The 26,538-nt window shown below is 42.9% G+C and overlaps 1 protein-coding gene across 2 annotated transcripts in view; it reads left to right on the forward strand.

The window, feature by feature from the left end:
* LOC117510249 (tetratricopeptide repeat protein 28-like) overlaps positions 1-26,538 on the forward strand; it is a 450,652-nt gene that overhangs the window by 210,161 nt on the left and 213,953 nt on the right. For both annotated transcript variants that reach the window (XM_034169888.1, XM_034169889.1), the window contains exon 4: positions 1,419-1,549. In XM_034169888.1, the coding sequence (XP_034025779.1) occupies positions 1,419-1,549 (131 nt within the window). The remainder of the gene's footprint in view (positions 1-1,418; positions 1,550-26,538) is intronic.

The raw sequence follows: 26,538 nt of genomic DNA on the forward strand, positions 1-26,538 counted from the left end.
AAGTTCCAATAAACACACAGTTAATCCCAGCATTTTTTTGTGCATTTATGCATCTTTGGTGAATTGCATATAAATTAGGCAGTAACAAGTACACAGTACATTAATTGGAATTTGATTGGGTGGTTTCTTCTCATTGGGTGACTCCAACATGGTTCACATTAAAGAAACACATTTTTACATCAATTTTAATTACATTTATTGCAGACTTAACATGAAAGTGACTTTAAGGAACATCATCGACAGTAATGATGAGTCACACTAAAATAAACTTTGTGCTCAACACAGAACAACGCAGAGCTATGGTTCAAGAGTTATGAGTGCATGCATTTGTTCATAATGAAACAAACACAGCGTAAACTGATCACTCTTGAAATATGCCAGAAATGTACATTGAATGGTTTTTAATTCAGTGGCTTCTCGGCTGCTGAAACAGCAGTCTGTCGAGTGCAATAATCCAGGTTTCAAACACAATGTATGGACACAATCAGAACCCACTAAATTTCCTTATGATATAAATAAATCTCATTGTGGTTGGAAAATTCACCTATTTACATGTTTACGTACTACAGTTTTGCATACTCTGGTGGACAAACTCCAAACTGCATATTCATGAAGGCAAACGTGTTAAATGAACAATACGTGCAATTTTGTGCATTAGAAATAACCAATCAGTGTGCACCATCAGAAAAACAGTGTCCACTTTACTTGTTTATTTGTTTTTTGTGGGAGCTATGGTTTTTGCACACGTTAGTAAGTCGGTACCTGAATATCAGTTTTTATCTTTTGCAGAATGAGTTCAGATTCAACTTGTTAAAATCTTAAAATGGGCAAAGACAAGTTATTTGCGTACTGTATTCATACTCATGCCTTCACCTGTGGAATCCTCTTGCTGTAAGTGTGTAGATGGTGTGTGGTCAATTATTTTGGATGACGAGACAGAGCAAGAGACAGTCACAGACTATAAGAAGGAAAAGAAAGGAGGATGTAGATTGGGGGGGGGATGAAAACGGGCAGGCTGGCTCCAGTCGCTTCACTCCCACATGGTTTGACACATGACTGGGCAGAGCAGCTGGAGATAAGTAGCTGAGGTTCTCAGGTGGAGCAGGGAGACTTCTGCTTTACTTTGGCCCGGTCTGTGGTTCTTCTGTGTCAGGCAGAAATAACAACCCTCTCTCCGCTCACCCTCAGGTACAGTGAGAGCAGTGCTACCAGCTGTCAGTGAAACCGCTCAACTGTGGGCAACTTAGAACAGCCACTTTCCCTTTTAAGGGAGCAATGGTTCATGTAGTTCATCACATCTCTGTTCAACAGTGGCATTGATCTGATAAAAAACAAACACCATCACGCACCAGTTGCTTTCTAATCGTGTGCTCAGTAGTGCAAATATTCTTTTCATCACAGTTTTGCTTCTTATTCAGGTGACCAAACAGGGGAATGCCGTGCTCATGGGAATCTGGGTTCGGCATTCTTCTCCAAAGGCAACTATCGTGAAGCGCTGACCAACCATCGTAACCAACTGGTTTTGGCCATGAAGCTTAAAGACAGAGAGGTAAGAAACATTTGTGGCAGTGTGGCAATTTGCAAAGCACGCTCTAATCATAGACCGGTTTGAGAGTTTGGTGATGTGGTAACATGAGACAAAAATGCCGCAGTACACATATTAACAGGACCCATGGTCACATTATTTCAGTGTTTTCACTCACATACTCTCTCTCCCCTTTTATTTCTAAGTTGATAATTATATGGAGTCATGGAGTTAATCACATCCATTTGTTGAAGTTAATTCCAAAGCAAAGTCTCATGGAGCCCGCGCCTTTGTTTAATTTGTGTCACACTTTGAGGTTCACTCACTGTACATCAGACGAAATAATTTTCTACCAGCAGACTTTCATGACTCAAGAACATTTTGCTTAGATTTCCAACTAAATTGATATTAACTTGCTCATTAGATGTGTTGTCTCTTTTTAGTGAGGCCAGAGTATTTATGTAAGTAATTTAGCCAATGAAGCTAATCTACTTCTTGCTGAAGTTATTGTCTAAATAATGTTGATTGATTTAATTTTTGTCACAAATGAATTATTCCTGTTCCCTACAAATGAATTATTCCTGTTCCCTTTCGGCTATGACACAAGGTTTTTCTATATGAACCATGTGGAATAATGTCAGATTTGTTTCTGGAACTCTTACCTTTGGAGAGGGAATCTTAGCAGTTTCTGTCAGTGACAGGGTTGGTTGGTACCACTTGGAGTGACCAATGTGTCTTTGGACTCACAGGCCTTAAGAAAACAAACGATAGCGTTGTCAGACGTGTAGCTTAAGGTAACTACACGGAACAAAATAAAACATAAATATATGCAAAAAAAATGCTGCAGGATGTTTTTTTTTTATTTAACTGAAACCTGCAGGTCCATAAGAAGGTGGATAGTGTCACAGTCTTTGCAAGTTTGCTTCTCTCTACTCCACCACAGTGTTGAAGGCCAACACTCAAAATTTGCTTGTAGGGTAGACTTTCAGCTTTAACTCAAGGGGCTTAACAAGAATATCACATTAATCAATTAGGAATTATGACCACTTTATACACAATCCTTCCATTTTCAGAAGTAATTAGACAAACCAAATTTAAGGATTATTTTTAATACAAATCATCACTTTTACAGTCAGTTTTCTTTAGGTAAGTCAGGGGATGGATACATGACTGCCTGACTGTACAACCCCTAGATAATTGTATGTTCTATTTTTTTAATTAACCCGTGATATTGCACAGTTGCAATGTATAAATCATAGTATAAATCTCATTGTTTTGCTGCCTTGCGGTGCACTGACAGGTTTTAAATGGGGACAAAATGTTGAAATAGCAGAATTTTTCAACAAACAATGTACACAAATAGTACATAACATTTACACTATATATGCTTGCAGCAATGATGTAAAATACTGTTGGTAACATAAACCTGTCATGACAGCTGGCAGGTTTTCAGAGCTCTCCAAATTTTGCAGTTTGAAGTAGCAAATTGAAAATATGCTTAATGAAAGCATGTATATTTTGGAAAAAAGCTTTCAAATATTGCTCAGTAGTCTTTGTGCTCACATGAGGTGGTTTTTCTGGCAATTTGAAAGAGTCTTATTTAAAAAAGTTGCAATGGAAACACGTTTTCCAGTGTTATGAGTCACATGACTTACAGAAAGTCACATGGCATTTGCAAATATAACATGGTAGGTCTGGACGAAATTAAGAGCTTGTTAAACATTATAAGAGATAATGTTACGCCAATATTAGATTTAAAAAAGACCTATGAAACAGATATATTCAGCAGGACTTACTGATCTGTCGCTGTGACTTTTGGAATTCTCTTGTTAGAATGACAGTTATCGCAAGAGGACAAAACCCAGCAGTGGCATTCAACACTCAGGGGAAGTGCTGTCATTTCACAATTGTGTTTTGTTGAAATTGTGAAAGTATCACTTAACTTTTGTGCAAAATTGTAATGGAAACCCAGCTACTGACTGCAGTTCTTTGATTTCTTGCTTTTAGTTACTGCTCAAATATTTAATAACATTCCACTCAAATTGAGCATATTTGAGATGTATTTATTGCAAGGTCTGGAGTACAACTGAGGACCCCTGAGTAGAGAACCACATGTGAGGGCAAGTACAAAGTTCTTTATTCAAAGTCCAGGGACAGGCAAAGGTCAGACAAGACAGAATAAACAGTTTGCCTAGCAGACAAATCTGTAAAGGGCAAAACAATGAAGCAGATCTGTTAAACGGGCAGGAGGTCAAAACACTCACAACGAGTATACCAGGGGTCAGAGTCCAAGAGCAGAGGCTACAAGACAAAATGAAGGTCCGGCAGCAAAGGACAGCAACAAGAAGGCAAAAGAACAGAGAGGACAATGGAAAGTTCAGCGTAGCACAGAAGACAGTCTGGCAGGGAAGATATGCGGAGAGAGGCTTTAATGCACTGAGACGTAATCAGGGTAATGGGGAAGAACTGAGGGAGAATGCAGGAAGAAAGCTACAGAAACATACAAAGGGAGGGACTGTCAAAATAAAACAGGAAGAGATACAAATGAAGCAGAAATGTGGCATTTAGGGGTTTGTCATTAATTAGCTACGACTCCCAGATTGCTGTCACTCCAAAATAAGAACCTCAGATGTATATGTTTCACAAACTTTGGTACTGATTGGCCTTTCTGTGCCCGAGGAACTGTTTTGGAACAGTAGCATTTTTTTCCTGACCGTGCCTGATGCTGGCTATCAGCGCTGAGGACGGTGACTCAAGGTTAGTGTGTTTAGTGAATCTCTTATCGGGTTGCCGGTGGTGGCATGCTTCACCCAGCACTCCTTTGGTGCAGCTGTTTAGAGGGTATCTGAAGGAGGAGGAGACTGAAGGACGCAGAGATGCCATTGCACTTTGTCTGCCTAAAAAAATGAGTGTCACTTTGGAGAACAGCTGAAGGTAATGTAGGAGGAGAGGGGAGTGGAGAGTAAGAGGAGAGAGAGTGAAGGAGTTTCAAAAAAGCACCCGGTGGTATAACAGTGGCAGCTGGCTCATTTTTATTGTCCATGTGCATCATTTATGCAGATATTTATCTGGTTTGTGTAATGCTAAGTCTAAGACTTTGTAACATATGCTTGTTCAGAATGTAATTTACACACATTAAGTTGTTTAAATGTGGGGCAAAGAGAACAGCAGAGTGGGAGGGAAAGAAAACAAACCATAAGGGAGACGAGGGAAAATAAGGCGGACAGTCTGATCTACTTTGTCTTACCTCTCCGTGCCCCTTTTTGTCTCTCTGCCTTGTTTCCTGTGTCTTTTCTCCGTGTCTCTTTTTTGACCTCTGTGGTCATTGTGGGCTGTGACGCGTGCTTGTTCCAACACAATTCCCGTCACACAAGGAGAAGAATGGACCCCCGCTTCCCCTCCGTTCCTTATCCTCAGCACCAGGCCAGCAGGTCTGCTTGTTTGTGTTCCGTTGATATCAGGAGACATTTAAATAGTCCAGTTACACACAGTGTGATGCGTCGAGGTAAAACTAATGGTTGCAGAATGAGGGTAAGGGGGGTCCTGGACATCGGCCCCTGCAGCAGTTTGAGGGATGTATGATTATGAGTCTCCAGACAGCGAAGTCTAAATCTCTATCATGTAATGAGGTCAGAAGGACAGAAATGCACATAAACATGTGAGGTCCTTAGTGTCTGATATGTGGGCTTGTCTGGGAATGGGCTATCGCTGTAATTTCGCTGACAAATGTCTAATTTAAATGCTTCAACGAGAGCAATTGAAAGACAGAAAATGTAATTGATAGGTAATTATTGTCACTCATTTATAAAGACACAGTGCCTCATTTTGGTTTGTTCCAGCAACATAAATGTGAGGGGTTTTTTTACCACTGAAAGTAGAATAAATGATTTTTTTTTTGCCGCTGCATTGGAGTTGGCACCCGTTTATTGCAATATCTCAAAAAATGTCTGATAACTTTTTTTTTGTAATTTGGCAAGGGTGTAATATGGGTCATATACATTTTTCCCATGTAAAAATCCTATTCATTGATTAATTTATTTGGAAATGGCGGCCATTTTATGCCAAAAATTGCCATTTTGAGTACTTCAAGGCAATATTCTCAAAAACTGTCTAATTTTTTTTTCTAATTTGTCAAGGGCATAATATGAGTCATTGACATATTTCACATCAATTATCATTATAGATTCATTTGGTTGGAAATGGTGGCCATTTCTATGCCAAAAACAGCCAATTTGGGTATTTTGACCCAATTTTCTCAAAAACTGTCTGATAACTTTTCTTTTAATTTAACAAGGGCACAATATTGGTCATTGTCATTGTTTCCATCCCAAAATTATTTATGTAGATCCATTCATTTGGAAATGAATCTACAGCTGAAACAAGCTGTAAAGTATATTTTATTTTTCAGTGACTTTAACAGTAAAATGTCTTAATCTGGTTTTAATACGGCAGAAATAATCAAATATAACAAAATATAGATGAGATTACAGTGGTTTTATGTCATGTTAAATGAGTTTTGAACTTTTTCAAACATTATGAACTCTACACAAATACCAACTGTGTTTAAACTGGTTTTAACCTGAACACAGTTTAAATCATCTTGTTTGGTATTGCTAGCAGATATACACAAAAATATAAAATGCAACACGTTTGTCTTCATTCCCGTGTTTCATGCATTGATGTCAAAGATTTAAGATTTTGTCCAGAAAGTTGTTAGAGTCTGTTTTATTGAGCACTTCACCTTTGCTGAGTTAATCTATCCACCTGGTTGGTGTGGCATAACAAAATGCTCAGTAAGCACCATGATTATTGCACAGATGCGCCTTGGACTGGTCACAGTGAAAGCCCACTCTGAAATATGCAGTTTTATGACACAACACATCCATCCATCTTCTAAACACTCTTATTCCAAGTAATTTTCATGGGCAACATGGAGCCTATCCGAGCAGGTAAGAAGCCTATTGCAGGGCTGACATAGAAACAGACAAACACATTCATGCTCCCGCTCACGTTTTTGGAAGTGGAAAGAAACCGGTGCACCCGGAAGGAATCTATGCAAACATGGTAACATGCAGTCCCCCACAGAAAAGACCAAGCGGGAAGCAAGCAACAGTGCTAACCACTAAGCCACTGTCACACGACACAATGCTACACGTTTGACGGAGTGTGCATTTGGCATGCTGACTACAGGAATGTCCACCAGAGCTGCTGCCCGTGAACTGTTTATTTCACTACCATCAGCTGCCTCCAACATTGTTTCCAACCAGTCGCACAACTGCAGACCATATGTAACTGCACCAGCCCAGGACCGCTACATCTGGTTTCTTCACCTAATAAAGTTATTTTTTTCAAGATCAGCTGCCCATATTAGGGTGGCCTTTTATTGTGACCAGTCCAAGGCACCTCTGTGCAATAATCCTGCTGCTTTTTTAGCATCTTAATATGCCTCACCTGCTAAGTGGATGTATGTGAGTGCTCATTAACAATAATTTTATCATATTTGTGAACATAATTTGAGGAAAATAAATCTTGTGTGTGTTTAGCAAAAATGTTCGAGCCTTCAGTTCAACTCTTGAAAAATGTGAGCAAAAATGAGGCCTTCATTTATTTTTTTGGTGTGTATATGCTCACCAGCCACTTTATTAGTTACACCTGTTCCGTTGCTTGTTAGCACAAATAGCTAATCAGCCAATCTCATGGCAGCAACTGAATGCATTTAGGCATCTAGATGTGGTGAAGTCCAAACTGAGCATCAGAATGAGGACGAAAGGGGATTTAAGTGATTTTGAACATGGCATGTTTATTCGTGCCAGGCGGGCTGGTCTGAGTATTTCAGAAACTGCCAATCTACTGGGATTTTCACACACAACCGTCTTTAGGGTTTACAGAGAATGGACGAGAAAAGAGAAGATATCCAGTGAGCAGCAGTTGTTCATACAAAATTGCCTTGTTGATGTCAGGGGTCAGATGTCCGGATTCATGGCGTGGAATGAACAGAGTGCTGGACACAGTATGCAGACTCACTGACTCTGTTGGTGAAGTAATAAAAAAGGCTTTATCCAAAAAACACAGGCTAAAGTACGGTACACAGGTAGGCAGACAGCCAGGCAGAGGTACAGATGATCGGCAGATGTAGGCAAGGTCATACAACAAGCTGGGTTCAAATTCACAGGTCGGCAGAGTTCATGGGCAGAGACAAAAGCAAGGTCAACAAAGCACAGCAGGGTCACACATGGGCAGGCAATGAAACAAGTACTAAACAAGGCTGTGGTAAGAGGCTAGAACGAAGACATTAAGTGCAAATGAACTCACTGAGAACAAAGGACAAGCAGGGTTTAAATACACTGGTGGTAATTAGGGAAAATTTGACACAGGTGTGGAGAACATTCAGGAAGGGGTTGTGGCTGGATGAATCAAAGATGAGGGGAGACAGGAGGCAAGAGAGTGTAGAAAGACAGAGCAGACAGAATTACATTGAAGATGAGGGAAGCTGGTGCAAGATAGTGCAGACAAATGCAAAGTGAACAGGACCTGACAAGATGATGAACCCAACCACAGTGATCAAAATAAAATATCAAAATCAAAGATGAACAAAACCCAAGTCCTAATAAACAACAGAACACGAAGGAACAAAGAATTAAACCATGGAACAAATGTAAAAACTGATCCAGAATGGAACTCGTGTGGCAAAGTAAAATAAACAGGTAATTCAACATACGAGGTCTGTCCAAAAAGTATTGGACCTTTTTATTTTTTCAAAAACCATATGGATTTGAATCACGTGTGATTGCATCAGCCAAGCTTGAACCTTCGTGCGCATGCGTGAGTTTTTTCACGCCTGTCGGTTGTGTCATTTGCCTGTGAGCAGGCTTTATGTGAGCAGTGGTCCACCCCTCTCGTCGGATTTTTATTGCGAATAAATGTCTGAACGATTTGGAGCTTTGCTGCATCAAATTTTTCCAGAAACTGTGAGAGACCTCCAGCTGGACACCATTCGGAAAATTTAGATGGCTTTCAGCGACGATTTTATGGGGATTACACAGATTAAGGAGTGCTCCAGCCGGTTTAAAGACCGCCCACAGCGTCTGAGAGCGCGGCGCACTCCGAGCGCCAATCGACAGGCTGACACCCCGCTGAAACAACCAGATCATTTCCAACGTGAAGGCTTTGTTGATCCGGGACATCGTCTGAAAAAGCCAGAAGGCGTGGACATCAGCACCTTTTCGGCACATTCTACTGTTACAGGAGTTTTTTTCATGGAAAGAGAAGCGGAGGATTGCGCCACCATGCCGCTCATGGCACGGGACAAAACCACCTCCGTGTTGGTCTCACAGGACGGCTTTCAGGTGGCTTTCAGACGGCTTCCGGTTGCTTTTCAGTCGTGTGAGTATCCGAGAAATTGTGCATGAGCTAGACATGCCCCAACATGTCCTGTGAGGCTTCATCACGGCGTTGCTTTGCGCCATGCGGCCCTGCCGCGACGCGCGGAATTCCTCCGCACGTCTGTCTCAATGTGCCGAAAAAGTGCTGATGTCCACGTCTTCCGCAATTCCTGTGCTAGTCAGACGACATACCGGATCAAGATGCACTCTTAGCAGCTGTGGGTGGTCTTTAAACTGGCTGGAGCACTCCTTAATCTGTGTAATTCCCATAAAATCGTCACTGAAAGCCATCTAAATTTTCCGAATGGTGTCCAGCTGGAGGTCTCTCACAGTTTCTGGAAAAATTTGATGCAGCAAAGCTCCAAATCGTTCAGACATTTATTCGCAATAAAAATCCGACGAGAGGTGTGGACCACTGCTCACACAAAACCTGCTCACAGGCGAATGACGCAACCAACAGATGTGAAAAAACTCACGCATGCGCACGAAGGTTCAAGCTTGGCTGATGCAATCACATGTGATTCAAATCCATATGGTTTTTGCAAAAAATAAAAAGGTCTGATACTTTTTGGACAGACCTCGTATGACAAAAGTAAAACAAGGGTCAAAGCCATGACATAAACCGGGCACGGGGCAGAGCATGACATCAGAGGAGAATGGACAAACTGGTTGAATGGGCAACTGCATGATGCCATCATGACAATGTGGATGAACATCTCGGAGGACTGTTTTCAACACCTTGTTGAATCTATGTCATGAAGAATTAAGGCAGTTCTGAAGGCAAAAGGGGGTCCAACGCGGTACTAGCAAGGTGTACCTAATAAAGTAAATAAATATAACACAAAAATAACCACGAAGAATTGAGTTTCTTGTGGTTATTTTAATTTAGAGGAGCCGTTGTCATTGCACAGCACAGAATGCAGTCCATGTATGATATGCGTGTGCAGAGACGTGGCACAGGCTGTGTGGGCTGAGAGGGAAGCTTATGAAGCAGCACATAATGGGCTTGAATATCAAAAGTAGGCATCTTCAGTGAATATTTATTTTATCAAATCATCGTAGAGACCATGATATTTATCAAATTGATTGCAACAGTTACCAGTGTATTTTGAAAATGGTATCTCTGTGAAGCACTCATTTTAAACGTGGGTGTTCTGCCTTTGAAGGCCATGGAAGTGGCCTCCTTGTATATTTTTCACTGTATCGGTATCAATCTGCTGTAATCCACTGTGTGTATTTACCATAGTACTACGTGATTTCGGGGCTAATACTGCTCATATGTTGTTTCTGAGATAATTAAAATACCATCCTGCACCCCCGAGGCAAAAAGAGTAACACTTGTGAGTGCTGTGGTGTCCCAGGACTCTCCTACAGGCCATTGAACATTGCTAATAGTTGCATCCGCATGCTCCCTGTATGCACTCCTCCCCTCCAACCCTGTCCCTCTGTAGTTCTTCTGAAGGGCCCCCAATCAGAGTCATATGTACGTCACACCACCTGGACTCCTTCAGGACACGCTGGAACCTGGTGCATAGCTTGTTATAACTGCCCTGGTGTTTTTGTTTCTCATGTGGACTTTTTATCTGGCCGTTCTGAGACTGAGGTCACTTCCATTAGGCCGGGGACAGGATGTTGTTTCAGAACAGGTTTCCATTGTACATGCGACAAGCTGGGGAGTGGATGTAGCCAGTGCACCAGGAATTATGGCCCACAGAATGTTATTATTTATTAAACACAGCCTGCCTGATCATTTTCCTGCTGCATTGTATATTTAGCTCTTGAAAGATCAGACCATTTGCCAGTGATTGCTTGAAACAATTTATTAAAAAGATGGCTAGTCAAAATTTTTCAGCAGTGTGATTGTCTCAATCTATCACTTTCTCATAAACGGTGTATAATGAGCTTAGCTCCACATGAGGTCACAATATGGGAGCTGTTACTGATGATGTGAACAAAAATTGTGATTGTAATTGTACCTTTAAAGAAAACTTGACAAACAAAAAGTTGCTCCTTATAAATGGATGCAGATGCTCAAAGTGCTTTACAATGATGCATCACATTCACACGTCATGGTGCTGCTATGTAAGGCACTCAGATGCACACCAGGAGCAGCTTGGGGATTAAGGACCTTGCTCAAGAGCACCTTAGTAAATTTCATGTCTGACAAGAAATTTAATTGAGGATCCTCTGGTCACGCGTCCGTCTCTCAAACTGCCAGATAACCACCTCCCTGTCCTTATTTGCTGAAAAAAGTAATGTATTATGTCAGTCATACTGAAATTCAGTAATTGCACGAGATGGAAGAACTTTCATCATCTCCAGCTTTGTGCTTTTCTGGGGCTTTTCTCATCTTTTATCCTTGTAGTTTCATTTGAGTGTCACTAACCCAAATCCTACAGATCCCCCATCCTGCAGGTTTTTGCCACCCACTGCTAATTAACTATGTCTGGAGTGTTCAGACAACCATGAGCTACGAAACACCAGAATCACCTAACCAGCTGTGGTTCCAGTACGTGCACATAGGAAACATACAGGGATCCAGCCTCACCAGTAGCAAGTCAAGTCTGGGAGCATCCACTGGTGCCATGTCCACCACACAGCAGAACCACCGTGAGTCCTGGATGACAATCACCCAGGCAGACAACTGGTCCATCCCCACCTCTCGAAGGTAACCATCTGTCTTTTACAACCAGGCAAAATGTGGGTGTCCCCTTGGACTTCTCCCACCAATGAGGTCCTCAACACTGAGGCAGCCACTGACTGTTGGATAATTTTACTTTAATATGACTCGTCCACAGTCTAGAACAGACACACAGAAAAAGTCTGACTCATTATTGACCCGAAGGTTACATGCAGATGTGTAGCAACATAGAAGAGGAATGACTTTTCTAAACTGTTGATTCAACAAGGTGGTTAACAAAAGTCACAAATTGTCAATGAAGGACAACCAGACGTTCTCAAACTCAAGTCCAGGAACAAACCAGGGCAGCGAATACAATTAAAAAAAATATGCAGTCAAACAAGAAAGCAATCCCACGGTATTGAAGCAGAGCAGACACAAACACAAGCAGAGTTCAAGAGTTGACAACACAGTAGCAACTCAGCCAAGAAGGTGAATGTTTGAACGGTCCTTGATGCAGAACAGGTGAGCGTGGGAACCACATGACAAGGAGCTGTGTGATAAACAGCAGGAAGACACATTGTAGAAATGGGCTGACAAAATGACTGGAACCAAAACAAAGCTGTACTTTATTTTGTTATGAGAAAAAAAAAAACAAGAAAAAAGGAAGTTTAGCTGGATTCACCTGGTTCCTCCTGGCTGCAGCAGATAGATTATGTTGAAGAGTTGTCTGCCTGGGTGGTTGTCATCCGGGGCCCAAGATGGTTACGTAGTTTTGTGGATGTAGTGATGCATGGCTCCCTGATCTGACCTGACTTCATGCTGACCGCAGTCCCCTTTGTGCTGGGACTCTAAATAAGTCTAATTAGTCTCATCAGATTATGCAGTGATAAAATTTATTATTACAATAATCTGCTATGTATAATTGATAATTCTGGATATATTAAACTGTCTGAGTGGAGCCAAAATAATTATGATATTGGTGATGAGATTTTTCTGTATTTGCACAGATCATATTGTCATTTTAACTCCCTGAACTCATAGTAAAACTGCCTCTGACTTCACTAATGTCACTTATTAAAAAATTAAGCACAATTTTACACAGAACTTAATGTTGATTTGACTGTCTTCATTCTGGACAGGGCACAATAAAACAGATAGATATTGCAGCACTTTCAACCATGGATTAGCAGCAACATCCCAGTCGGTCTACTCTTATTTGATCTGTTACCATTTCTTCTATGTAATTCCCATTTGGTGTATTTTTAATGTTCTGAGGGTTGTGGTTAAATAAATTAGAAGCAGACATAATGGGAATAATGCAAATTAAGAAGGCAGACAAAATGAGAATAGACTGGGCTTGCGTGTGTGAGTACACCAATTTTACTACTTTAAACCTCAGCTGTGATGCTTTTGGAAATAGATGATTTTTATTACTAACATTGAAATACAAACCTCTGACCAATGGTGATGGTCTGTACCATCTACGCCAGCTGCTATAGCTGACAAGCTAATGGATAAGATTTGCTTTGTATGTCAGGTGGTTGTGAAAATAGATTTAATTGTATTAAATGCTGTATGCGCCCCCATGGATGGGATTCTTCATTAATTATCATTTTCATAAAGGGAACAGAAAGCGAATTTTAAGTATAAAGATATGACTACCGTTACACAAGTGTAAGCGATTGTTGCTGTTTTTTTGGTGCAATGATTCCAGAAGTGTGGGCACACTAGTGGGCTGTGACAGTACTGCAGGTGGAGTGTGAGCAGGTGTTAAAAAATATATATAAATATATTTTTTTAACATTTTGTCATTATGGAGCGGTGTTATTTCAAAAAATTTGTAAATCTATAAATGTTTGCATGGAATATGGAAATATACACGGAATAAACCATAGCAGGATAAATTTTGGGTCATTTGGTTCCAAAAACCCAAATGGACGGAGCCAGTGAAGATATCGGGTTCAAAAATCGCCAAAAAATATCCATGAAAATGTCATATCTTGAGAAGTGCTGCACCAAGAGAGCTGAAATTTGGCTCCAAATGTTGCTTGACCCCAAGTTTATATTCAACTTCTATAGTAACAATAAGCCATATTTGGTGTTTTTTTAAGAGCAATTGACAAAAAAAAACTAATTTCAGTACATATGTTACAATCAATTATAACAAACAAAATCTATGTAGTTTTTATTTCAGGAACATCAGTTGAGTATAATCATCACATGTAAAGAATGACATGGCCACAATGAACTAATTATCAGCAACAGAGTGGTTTTCTACGTTAACAGCACATATACGACACACGCGTTACTTGAAATTTTCAAATGCTCTGTCCATATGGGTTTTTGGAACCAAATGACCCAAAATTGATCCTGCTGTGGTTTATTCCGTGTATATTTCCATATTCCATGGAAACATTTATAGATTTACAAATTTTTTGAAATAACACCCCTCCCTATTGTAATAGTGTAAAATTGCACAAAAACATTGATGTTTATTTTAAATTTGTAATCAAAAGCAGTAAAATAAAATGTGTGTTTTTTTTCCCCCCATTTATTTGACCTAGTTAACTGTAATATATTCATGAAAGTACTTCATCTTAATGTCAATCAAAATTGTGATGTAATGGATTGGGTGGGCTGCAAAAGATTTTCAAAGTGAGCCACAGCCTGTTAAAAGTCTCGGAATGGTTGATTTAGTGTGTTTATCATATCAGGTACCATTGCTTATATTAAAAAAATAAATTGTAATTCATGGTTTGACGAGTACCTTGTTCTGCAGAGTGGCCTCTGTGTGAATAAGGAGCAGAGACAGACACAACACAGACATCCCAGTCAGAATGTTCTCTGTAAATCACAGTGATCCGGCTCTATCGCTAAAGAATCCATGCATAAGCCGTCTTTTCATCTACTTATAATCACGAAAAAAAAAACCTCTTTACTCTTCTGTACAACATGATACGGTACAGTCCAGCTGACCGGGATATTGTTTGACACTAATGGTCTGTCATGAATCTGAGCGGGGTACTGTTCCACACTGACAGCACTGAAAAAAGAAAACAAAACAGGAACGACGACCAAGCTGGGAAAAGGCTCAGAGAGTGAGTGCTTTGTCATCCGCGACTGCGACTGGGAGCTGCGGTCCAAAGCAGTGAGGTCACAGGCGAGCGTGAAGTTGGTGTTTTTCTTCTGGAAATATCCTTAGCAGATTTTCAGCTGTCATACAGTTCTCTGGTTGAACATAAACACACTCCCTAGCCTTTCTAGCTGTCTTTTCCAGCTCTTGCTTTTGTCCCAGTTTCCACACCTGGCTGTATCCGATGGCTGCCAGTAACCGTCTTTAACAAAGGCCTTCTCTGTCATTCTGAAACAAAGCTGTTAAACTAGGTCTTTCCTCTGTGCGCTCTCATTCTACTCCGCTGTTTGTCTGTGACGTTTCTGTCTTAAACACTAGGTTGAACAAGAAGGAGCTAACCCCTAATTTGGGGTGTGAGTATTTAGGAGAAACTGAGGCGAGTTGGCAGCGAGGCAGTCTGTAATTACGTTTTGTGTGATGTTAAAAGAATTTATCCTGCTGACTCCCCCAACCCCAAGTTGAAATGGAAATCACGATCAGGGAAACTATAACAGATTTTTTTTTTCCCCCACTCACCTCAGCAGGTCTGTCTTTCACACCGTGCTATTCTTTAACTGTTTATTTATGCGTTTTCTCTCTCACTCCATCTGCCGAAAGGGATTTACTCTAACTTTGCCCCTCACTCGTAAAGTTACACGGACTGTTTCATCACTGGTGTTTATCTAGCTGCTGCATTGGAGCGTTATGGATTTTGCTGGTATAATGAGGCTGACGGCTGGAACCAGAGCCTCTGAATGTGGGGTGAGGACGAGGGCTAAGTGTGGGTGTTCTTCTTGTCGGGGTCAGGATTTGTCAGTGTTTGTCAGCGTGCTGGCAGATGATGTGCTCATTACAGGGGACCCACGCTAACAAAGGATGGCAGAGAAGTTGGCACCCTCGCCTTTTTTTTCCATCACTCTGCGCCGCTTTTCTGATTGAGAAGGAAGATCTAGGGAGGGCAGGACAGGTTAGTTTGTGCGGTTTCACCTTAACACCTTAGGTTTTATTATTTTATATATAATTTATTGCTGGTATTAGTTTTCTCGTCAAAAAAAAAATACTGAAATGATACTGCAACACAGTACCTGCTTTCTGAACTCCAGCTGTAAATCTAGTCACAGTGCAGTGGTTCTCACAGCATGTCCAGCCCACTGTTCCTTAATGGCATGCCGCCTTTCCTCGGACCGTTGGTTTAGAACTGCTCTACAACGGCTCGCTCAGCCATGAATCATGAGTGATGGACAGCAGCATCAGCCAATGGGCCGTGGCCAGAGCTAGGTTTGTGTGAGGCTGTGTGTGTGTTCCTCTTCCCCACTGTCATGTGAATGTGTTACACCCCACACATCAATCAATCAGTTTTATTTATATAGCGCCAAATCACAACAAACAGTTGCCCCAAGGCGCTTTATATTGTAAGGCAAGGCCATACAATAATTACGTAAAACCCCAACGGTCAAAACGACCCCCTGTGAGCAAGCACTTGGCGACAGTGGGAAGGAAAAACTCCCTTTTAACAGGAAGAAACCTCCAGCAGAACCAGGCTCAGGGAGGGGCAGTCTTCTGCTGAGACTGGTTGGGGCTGAGGGAGAGAACCAGGAAAAAGACATGCTGTGGAGGGGAGCAGAGATCAATCACTAATGATTAAATGCAGAGTGGTGCATACAGAGCAAAAAGAGAAAGAAACACTCAGTGCATTATGGGAACCCCCCAGCAGTCTAAGTCTATAGCAGCATAACTAAGGGCTGGTTCAGGATCACCTGATCCAGCCCTAACTATAAGCTTTAGCAAAAAGGAAAGTTTTAAGTCTAATCTTAAAAGTAGAGAGGGTGTCTGTCTCCCTGATCTGAATTGGGAGCTGGTTCCACAGGAGAGGAGCCTGAAAGCTGAAGGCTCTGCCTCCCATTCTACTCTTACAAACCCTAGGAACTACATGTAAGCCTGCAGTCTGAGAGCGAAGCGCTCTATTGGGGTGATATGGTACTATGAGGTCCCTAAGATAAGATGGGACCTGATTATTCAAAACCTTATAAGTAAGAAGAAGAATTTTAAATTCTATTCTAGAATTAACAGGAAGCCAATAAAGAGAGGCCAATATGGGTGAGATATGCTCTCTCCTTCTAGTCCCCGTTAGTACTCTAGCTGCAGTATTTTTAATTAACTGAAGGCTTTTCAGGGAACTTTTAGGACAACCTGATAATAATGAATTACAATAGTCCAGCCTAGAGGAAATAAATGCATGAATTAGTTTTTCAGCATCACTCTGAGACAAGACCTTTCTAATTTTAGAGATATTGCGTAAATGCAAAAAAGCAGTCCTACATATTTGTTTAATATGCGCTTTGAATGACATATCCTGATCAAAAATGACTCCAAGATTTCTCACAATATTACTAGAGGTCAGGGTAATGCCATCCAGAGTAAGGATCTGGTTAGACACCATGTTTCTAAGATTTGTGGGGCCAAGTACAATAACTTCAGTTTTATCTGAGTTTAAAAGCAGGAAATTAGAGGTCATCCATGTCTTTATGTCTGTAATACAATCCTGCAGTTTAGCTAATTGGTGTGTGTCCTCTGGCTTCATGGATAGATAAAGCTGGGTATCATCTGCGTAACAATGAAAATTTAAGCAATGCCGTCTAATAATACTGCCTAAGGGAAGCATGTATAAAGTGAATAAAATTGGTCCTAGCACAGAACCTTGTGGAACTCCATAATTAACCTTAGTCTGTGAAGAAGATTCCCCATTTACATGAACAAATTGTAATCTATTAGATAAATAAGATTCAAACCACCGCAGCGCAGTGCCTTTAATACCTATGGCATGCTCTAATCTCTGTAATAAAATTTTATGGTCAACAGTATCAAAAGCAGCACTGAGGTCTAACAGAACAAGCACAGAGATGAGTCCACTGTCTGAGGCCATAAGAAGATCATTTGTAACCTTCACTAATGCTGTTTCTGTTTCTGTTTGTCTCCAAGGAGCAATCCAAGTTGTGATACCCACTCAAATCCAGGGTGCTGCAGAAGCCATATTTGAAAAATATTAGTGTGTTTGGTGATCACAGTTTCCAGAAATTGCCAGATTCCCGTGGCTGGCATGTACCACTGTTTATGCTAATCATTGTGACGCCTTTGACAAACAGGAGAACAGTAACCAATGTGCGAAGTGCGTCGTTCGCAATAGGTGCGATTATGCTAACCAGGGTTTAGAGAGCAGGTGGTTCTGTGGGATATGAATTGAATGAATAATCATAATAATTGATGCCTTTAGGATTAAATACAGCAGGGTCCTCATACGTTTCACATTCATTCAACTTTCATTTGCACACCTAATGAGCATGTTTTGATGGGGAGAGGAAAGTTACGCAGACATGGGGAGAACATGTCGACTTCACACAGAAAGGAACTGGGCATCGGTGGGCTCGAACCTCTCAGGCAAGAGTACAAACCACTGTCACACTGTGCTGTCCAATATATACCAATATGTAGACAAAGGCTGGACTCTTGGTGTGTGCTTCAAGCAACCTGTCTGTGTCCTTAGACAAGACACGTTTGCATTGTCTCAGTCCACCCAGCTGTACATGGATACCAGTCTTGGCCTGAGAAGTCACCTGCAGTAGACTAGCGTCCACTACAGAAGGAGTCATAGAATCTCATCCACTTCACGCTGTAGCATCTACAGCTCCAGCCCAAGGGCCTCAGGACCTGTACAGGAATTCTAACCACGCTGACCATGCTACCCGCTTGTGTTTACTGTATAGTGCATGATCATATATGGTAACCACAGAAAGCATGTTGTTTAATACAGGGTGGAAATAGTTAGTTGTACCCATGGCTACCATTAATATAAGTAAGCATGACTGTCATGGTAATTTTGGGATTTTAATGATGTCTTTGAGCTGTTCTTTTTGCAAGTGTGGAATGTTTGTACAGCATACAAAACAAGATTTGGATCCACAAGTTTTAATTAATTTTGGATCCATTGGTACACAAGGATCCTCCGAAGAGACCTAGTACCAAAGACATCCACTTGTCTCCTTAAGTTACTGGTTAGCTTCCAAGTCTCACAGCCGTACAGCAAGATAGGTAACACCATAACCCTCAAGACTTGGACCTTCATTCACGATGCATTAATCAACTATTCAGACTGAAGGTTACCTCGCCTGTTAGCCTCTGTTAGTGTACTCTCTTTCATTTTGTGTTGTTTGGGATTTTGACTACTCCCACTTGCTCCCCTCAAGACTTGAACTCATGATCTCTGGGATGGGAGGCGAACACTCTGGCCAGTGTATCCTTTGACTGTCGGGGGAGTGAGGTCTATTGAATACCATATGCACAGCGGCTGGCATTGGCCCCCGTCACACTAGCTTGGTGAGTTTGAGATAAGTGGGTGTGTACAGGCTTTATTCTTCCCACTCACATCATGACAGTGTCGCCCATGCCCCACCTCTTTGGCTGGGAGTTAGGCGGAGTCAGGCACTGCCAAGATGGCAAGATATAGAGCTGCCCTAATTTGAGTTTTGAATCCATTCTTCAGAAAGCCTACGGATGATGTCACGGAGGGTTTGTACAGAATATATGTAGTCTATGGTCTATGCCCTATACACAATTAGTTGTTTCCATTAGTTGCCCCACAGTTAGCAGACAGTACATTTTGGCATACTCTATGAACAGTTTCTACAGTTTCTTTGGATGTTGTCAATTGTTTTTCTTCTGACATACAGACTGACTGTGTTCACACGCCCCTTGCTGTACAGCACAGTGTGTTGAATTTACCTTTAACTATTGTTGAATTGTCAACTTTATGCACTGTATACAGTAATGCAGTGTACCAAAGTGAAAGTAGTAGAAAGTAGCCCCCACAATATGAAAATCTATTTTGACATAAATTATACAAGCAGTTACTTAATCAGATGATTCATGAGCATCCCATATCTCAACTTCTGTCTCACTATGCAGTAACCTTTTATCTCTAGGAAACCGTGATTGAGTGATTTAGTAATTTCAGACCTAGTTCTAGCCGACACACATCTCTTGGCACAGCAGTGAAAATTGTCTCTGTACTCACTGCTTCTGTTCATAATACTTCCATGAATGAAACATTTCCTCAAGGCATAGAGTTTGCCTCAAGGATTTTTATAACTTACATTACTGTATTTGAGTACTTTGAAGAAGTGTTTCTGCCCTAGTAGGTACATTATGTATAAAATTTGAGCTCATTTTCTACCTTATCGACTTGTTTAAACTGGTCAGATTACTGCCCGGTCATAGTAATTTATTACACTTGCATTATGTGGTCACAACTGATTGTGCCATTGTTAATTTTTTTTATGTGTATGCTTGTAACAGGACCAAAACCTTTTCTGTCACTTTTAACTAAACTTGGTAGATTGATGTGTTTTCATGAGGAAGAACCTGTAATAATTTAGTGTCTATAGTGAGATGGAGCTTTTTTTAACATTTTGATGAAATTCTCAGAAAGAAGTACACAGATCTATATTAAACCTGTCACTCACACATATCCCATGACAATAAACATGTAAAATTCAATAAAACATGACAGTGAAAGAACAAAAAAAGCTGCAATAATGTTAACACTATTCAGGAACTCACTGCTTACACACACAAACAGACCTTCACGTTCCATTGGCCCATGGGGGCAATTACCTTAATGTACATGGGTTAATATTAACCGGGCGTTCTATTACACACACACACACACACATCACACAATCCATCTCTTCCTAGATATCATCATTGGCTCCTATTGACTCATCTTGCTGGGGAATTCAGGATGACTTCCCTCAGTCTCACGTGCAGTTTCATCCTCGCTGAAAGGTAAATTACAGAGCAGGTGATTCTCTTGGTTTCGGTCTGTGCTGCATACATATATGCATATAAATGGATACCAGCCTTTAGCTGGGGACGTAACCTGCAATCAACTGGATTTCTGTTCAGGGGGAGTCGTAGGCACTCATCCGCTTCATGCTATGATGTCCGAGGAGAAGCACTGGCCCAGTTGGTCTCAAGGCCTTTGTTGGACTTGCATCTATCAAGCAAATGATTATCATCAGTTGAATCATCCTCAGCAACCGCATCAACAATTCCTCTGATTCAAGAAGTCTTTGAATGACTTCAGACAATTAAAATTTTTGGTATTTGAGCCATAGTCCTGGTTATTAAGAACAGAAATAAAAGACAGGAGTACATTTTATATTTTTGGTTTCCCTGTCATAGTTATCTTCAACATCAAAAGTTAGTGTGTTGTTGGTCTATAAAGAGTTTTGCATCGTAGGCTTCCGTTGGGCCCTGGCAGAAAATAAAATTTAGAATGCGCACAAGACAATATTATCAATGTATATAACCCTATACAGTAAGCCTGGGGAATGTGCCTGCCTGTATGAGGAATACGTAAAGTTGTTCATCCAGACTCCTAGACTCCTTGGTAGTCGAAAGAATACCCTTTAGGATGTAATGGACCCCAAAGTCCTTAATAGGGTTGAACTAACTGCACAATTCTGAGCTTGTTTAGCATTGGTGAAAGTATGCACCCTCCTTGTGCACGTCTAGTTACACTGAATTTTATTTAGGCACATTCCCATAGTGCACTCTGGGCTTGTACAGGTTATAGAGTAATGGTGTGTGTACTGATCTTTCAACATACTGTTGACCCAGAACATGGCGCTCTTGAAAGCAGAGTGAAATCAAGCTTTTATAAATGTGTATTTTCTGTGTGTACGTGTGTGCAAACGTGTGTGCACTCCATGGATTTGCTGCATTGGAAGTGACGCAGCTTTGTGACTCCCCCAGTGAAGCATTTGGAAGGCTGTCAGAGAGATGAATGACTGCCGTTATATCGACTACTGCTTTCTGCTGCCTCCTCCCCCTCATCCTCCTCAACGCCCTATACTCCATTGCTGCTATCCTTTGCACTTCCACGTCACCTCCGCCTCCTCAATTCTTCTTTTCATATCACGCCACTGCCTGATTTTTCTGCTAACACCACATACTTCCTTTTATTCATTCTACATGAAAGGTTTCCTCTTAAGACCCATTTTCAGTACTTTTGCTGCTGCACACCAGTGTCGGTAAGGACGATGCTGACGTGCGGTATCGCAGTAGTAAAAACTAGTCTTCATTCTCAAATCTTCACACAACCCGAAAAAGCTGAGTGCTGCATGGACTCACAAGTACTGATCAAAAGTATGACAAGCCGTGCTTATAATGCCAGTCACACAGGACCTTGATCTAAACACGGCCACGCATCGTGTACATTGAACCGCTCACATTTAGGAAACAAAGTGATTTGCCTTAAATATTACACCTTCTCTATTTTTTTCTCCCTTGCTGCTGAAATCAATGGCAATACAGAAGGACAGATTAGATGACAAATAAACAGTGACACAGTCACAAGAGACTCCTTCACTTCCCGATACGCTGTTGTGGTGCTCTTTATGATTATAGATGACAAGCAGCAGGCACAAAGATAGTGCTCATCAGAGGGAGGAGGGGATCCGATCGCCTCCTTGGAGTTTCCGCTGCACCACACGACACTGAGTGCACCATAGAGATTTTAATCATTAGGAAAATCAAACGTCCGATCATTAATCTTGGCAGAGGGACTGGATGTCATGCAGTGAGAAGGATGAAGACAGAAAACTGCCAACTCATCTTCTCTACATGAAAGCTGACAATAAGGGATGGAGCTCAATTAAAGGCGTCAGCCAATGGAACGTTACTTCACAGGGTTTTGATTGAAATGAATTGTCCATCATTGTGGCCAACCAAGACGATCCCTGTTCCTTTCTAAAGTTTTCAGACCTATTGCTGTTTGAAAGAGTCTGAGGCCACCTAATGATTTGGCCTGGATTGTTTCATTATTGAACATTTATTTTCTGACCCTTGCTTTGGTAAATAGTATTTGATCACCTCAATTTGTTTGTCTGTCTGAGAACAGGATGAGTTGCAAACTTAAAGGGAAATTTTTCAAGGGTTTTTTTTTTTTAAGGAGTTGGGCTTAGCTGTGGGAATAATTGACTAGATTTTGTGGCTGATCCAGATACAAGTCAAGTATGTTTTGAAATTATTTTTCCCCTCTGAGAAATTTGGCCATTTTCAATATATTGGCCGACAGTTAATGTTTCCAGTCAACTTGAGCTTTTTACACAAATCAGCGTGACTGCGTCTCTTTCCTCCTTAAAGATCATACTGTTGTGAATCCAAACCCAAAATGTTAAATATTTCCCATTGACACCAATATATTTCCCATCTCTTGGTCCTTTTCCAGAATATGGACCACAATCTGGATTTTAATATTTTTAAGACAATTGTAGAACATTTGTAGCATCTTCCCTTCTACCTCTGCTGGTATACTTCATGCTGAAAAAGAAAGTCCACTCACTAATCTTTGCCAGACCACATGAAATGATCCAGAAGGAATGATTCAGTTGGGACTAATGTGTTTCCATATGTGTCAGACATACTGACTTCAGGTGCTTGTTTTTTATGTCATGCTATATCTTGTCAAAAACCCATTTTTCACCAGGTAGCCCAAAACACACTAAAGTTTGTTGCTAAAAATACCCCAAAAATACTCAGGTGGTACCACATAAACATACTTGTTCTGTAAGAAATGACCTTTGTCTGTTCTTGCTGTTGTCATAATGAAATGGCATCTCCGTGACTCTTTCCCACTCTCTTTCTTGAGAGGGTGTTGGGAAAGTGAAATGCACCGACCCACACCAGGGGGCGTAAATGAACGGCCAATAGAGATTCCAATAAATACAATTTATTACTGCAAATGTGCACAACAGTTCAAAATGCTTTTAGTCTGTCAATCAAGATAACCAGATGACGCGTGGGCAGGCCCGAGGGTAGGAGACGCCTAACCAGAGAAGAGCCGGGACCCACGATGTTCCACCGCCAACGGAGACCTGCAATACGCCGGAGCCGCCAAGTCCTGAGTCCCCAGGTGGCCACCGCTTCCAGCTGTCAGATCCGGTACTGCTGGCAGGAACAGACACAGGTTAAGGTGGGTGTGTGTACACCCAGCAAACAGTCAGCAAAAAACACAGTTCCTTCCTGAGGGAAAAACCTCTACCTCCAAACACAGGAACACAGAGTACGTGCAGTGCCTTATGTATCACCTAATCAAGTCTGAAGTGAGGAGTGGAGACGCCATCTCCTCCAGCTTCCACAAACTTGGCTACAAGCTACAAGTGTACAAAAGGTTAATGACTGCAAAAAGCTCAAATGCAAAAACGTGTGCGTACGGGACAGAACGGTTGAGTTGGTTTACCTGAAGGGTAAGATGATAACTCGGCAGAGTTATGGTGTCTTTCCCAGGCTTTTATGGAGTGGAGTGATGAGAGGTGATGAGTGACAGCTGTCAGCTCCGGGCTCCTGGTGGACCTCTGCGGCAACAGCGCCCTCTGGTGCCTGAAACCTGACAACAGGCAGGACGCCCTCTGGTGGTAAGCCAGCAGTACCTCCTCTTCGGGCGGCCCACACCCCAGGTCCCCCCCCCCTCAACGGGTGCCTCCTGGCGCTCGACCCGGCTTGTCGTGGTGTCGCTGGTAGAATTCCGCCAGGAGGGCAGGATCCAAGATGAAGCTCCTCTTCACCCAGGAGCGCTATTCTGGTCCGTAACCCTCCCAGTCCACCAGATACTGGAAGCCCCGACCCTTCCGACGCACGTCCAGCAGTTTCTCCACGGTCCAAGCCGGCTCGCCGTCAATGATGCGGGCAGGAGGCGGCGCTGGTCCGGGGGGGCAGAGGTCTGAGGTGTGGTGTGGTTTGATTCTGGAGACATGAAAAACCGGGTGTATCTGCAGTGAAGCTGGGAGTTGAAGCTTCACTGCGGCGGGACTGATGATCTTGATGATTGGAAAGGGTCCAATGAACCAGCTGGGGCCGGGGCTCGTCGGCGATCTGCATGGCTCTTCGCCCGCATCCAGGCCTTGAGGAGAGCAGAGCGGGCGGTCTTCCACACCCGACGGCATCTCCTCAGATGGGCCTGGACCGAGGGGACCTCGACCTCTCCCTCAATCGCTGGGAACAATGGGGGCTGGTACCCCAAACAGACTTCGAAGGGGGAGAGGCCGCTCCCAGACGAGCTCTGGGAGCGGCCTCCCAGGGTCCGTCTGCGCACAGCTGTCGGGTGCGCAGAGGTTACACACCTCACAGCCTGTTCCAATTCTTGGTTCGCCCGCTCTGCTTGGCTGTTGGTCTGTGGGTGGTACCCGGACGACAGGCTCACGGTGGCCCCCAGTTCTCTACAAAAACTCCTCCAGACTTGTGACTGGGGACCACGATCCGAGACAATGTTCATTGGGATACAATGTAGACGCACGACATGGTGGACCAGGAGGTCTCCGGTCTCCTGGGCCGTCGGGAGCTTCGGGAGGGCCACGAAGTGGGCCGCCTTGGAAAATCAGTCCACTATCGTCAGGATGGTGGTCATTCCCTGGGACGCAGGGAGGCCCATGACGATGTCCAGGCCGATGTGGGACCAGGGGCGATGAGGCACAGGAAGCGGCTGGAGGAGTCCTTGCTCGGGTTTATGAACCGTCTTGCCCCTGGCACAGGTCGTACAGGCCCGGACGTAATCCCGGGTGTGAGCTTCGACTGACGCCCACCACAACCGCTGCCGGACCACTGCCACGGTTCTGCGCACCCCTGGATGACAGGAGAGCTTGGAACCGTGGCAGAGGTCCAAAATTGCAGTCCGAGCATCTGGTGGGACGTACAGCCAGTTTGGTGGTCCACCGCCGGGATCAGGATGTCGGGTCAGGGCCTCCCTAACCACTTCCTCGACATCCCACGTGAGGGTGGCGACGATAGTGTACTCGGGCAGAATGGTATCTGGTGGATCCGACAGCTTAGGTCCAACTTCCTCTTCATGCACCCGGGACAGTGCGTCAGACCGTTGGTTCTTCATCCCGGGGCGGTAGGTGATCTTGAAGTTGAACCTACCGAAAAACAGTGACCAACGGGCTTGCCTGGGGTTCAGACGCTTGGCGGTCTTGATGTATTTCAGGTTCCGATGGTCAGTGAGAACAATAAATGGGACCACAGCTCCCTCCAGCAAGTGTCTCCACTCCTCTAGGGCCTCTTTCACCGCCAGGAGTTCCTGATTGCCAACATCATAGTTCCGTTCAGCAGGGGTTAACCTCCGGGAGAAATAGGCACATGGGTGGAGAACCTTGTCGGACTCCCTACTCAGGGACAGCACGGCTCCTATCCCTGAGTCAGAGGCATCCACTTCAACTATAAACTGGCGGTTGGGATCGGGCTGCACCAGAACTGGTACAGTCGAAGACCGGCGTTTCAACTCCCTAAATGCGGCTTCGCACCGATCGACCAGGTGTAGGGGACTTTTGTGGAGGTCAGGGCTGTAAGGGGACCAACAACCTGACTATAGCCCTTAATGAACCTCCTGTAGAAATTTGCGAAGCCGAGGAACTGTTGCAGCTTCCTACGGCTTGCCGGTTGGGGCCAATCTCTCACCGCTGCTACCTTAGCCAGATCGGGTGCGACGGAGTTGGAGGAGATGATGAATCCCAGGAAGGACAAAGAAGTACGGTGGAACTCGCACTTCTTGCCCTTCACAAACAGCCAGTTCTCCAATAACCGCTGCAGGACCTGACGTACATGCTTAACATGGGTCTCAGGGTCCGGAGAGAAGATGAGGATATCGTCTAGATATACGAAGAGGAATCGGTGCAGGAAATCCCGCAAGACGTCATTAACCAAGGCTTGGAACGTCACGGGGGCGTTAGTGAGGCCGAACGGCATGACCAGGTGCTCAAAGTGACCTAAGGGGATGTTAAATGCCGTCTTCCATTCGTCTCCCTTCCGGATCCGAACCAGGTGGTAAGCATTACGAAGGTCCAAT

This window comes from Thalassophryne amazonica, chromosome 5 (genome assembly GCF_902500255.1).
Source record: "Thalassophryne amazonica chromosome 5, fThaAma1.1, whole genome shotgun sequence".
Taxonomy (NCBI): domain Eukaryota; kingdom Metazoa; phylum Chordata; class Actinopteri; order Batrachoidiformes; family Batrachoididae; genus Thalassophryne; species Thalassophryne amazonica.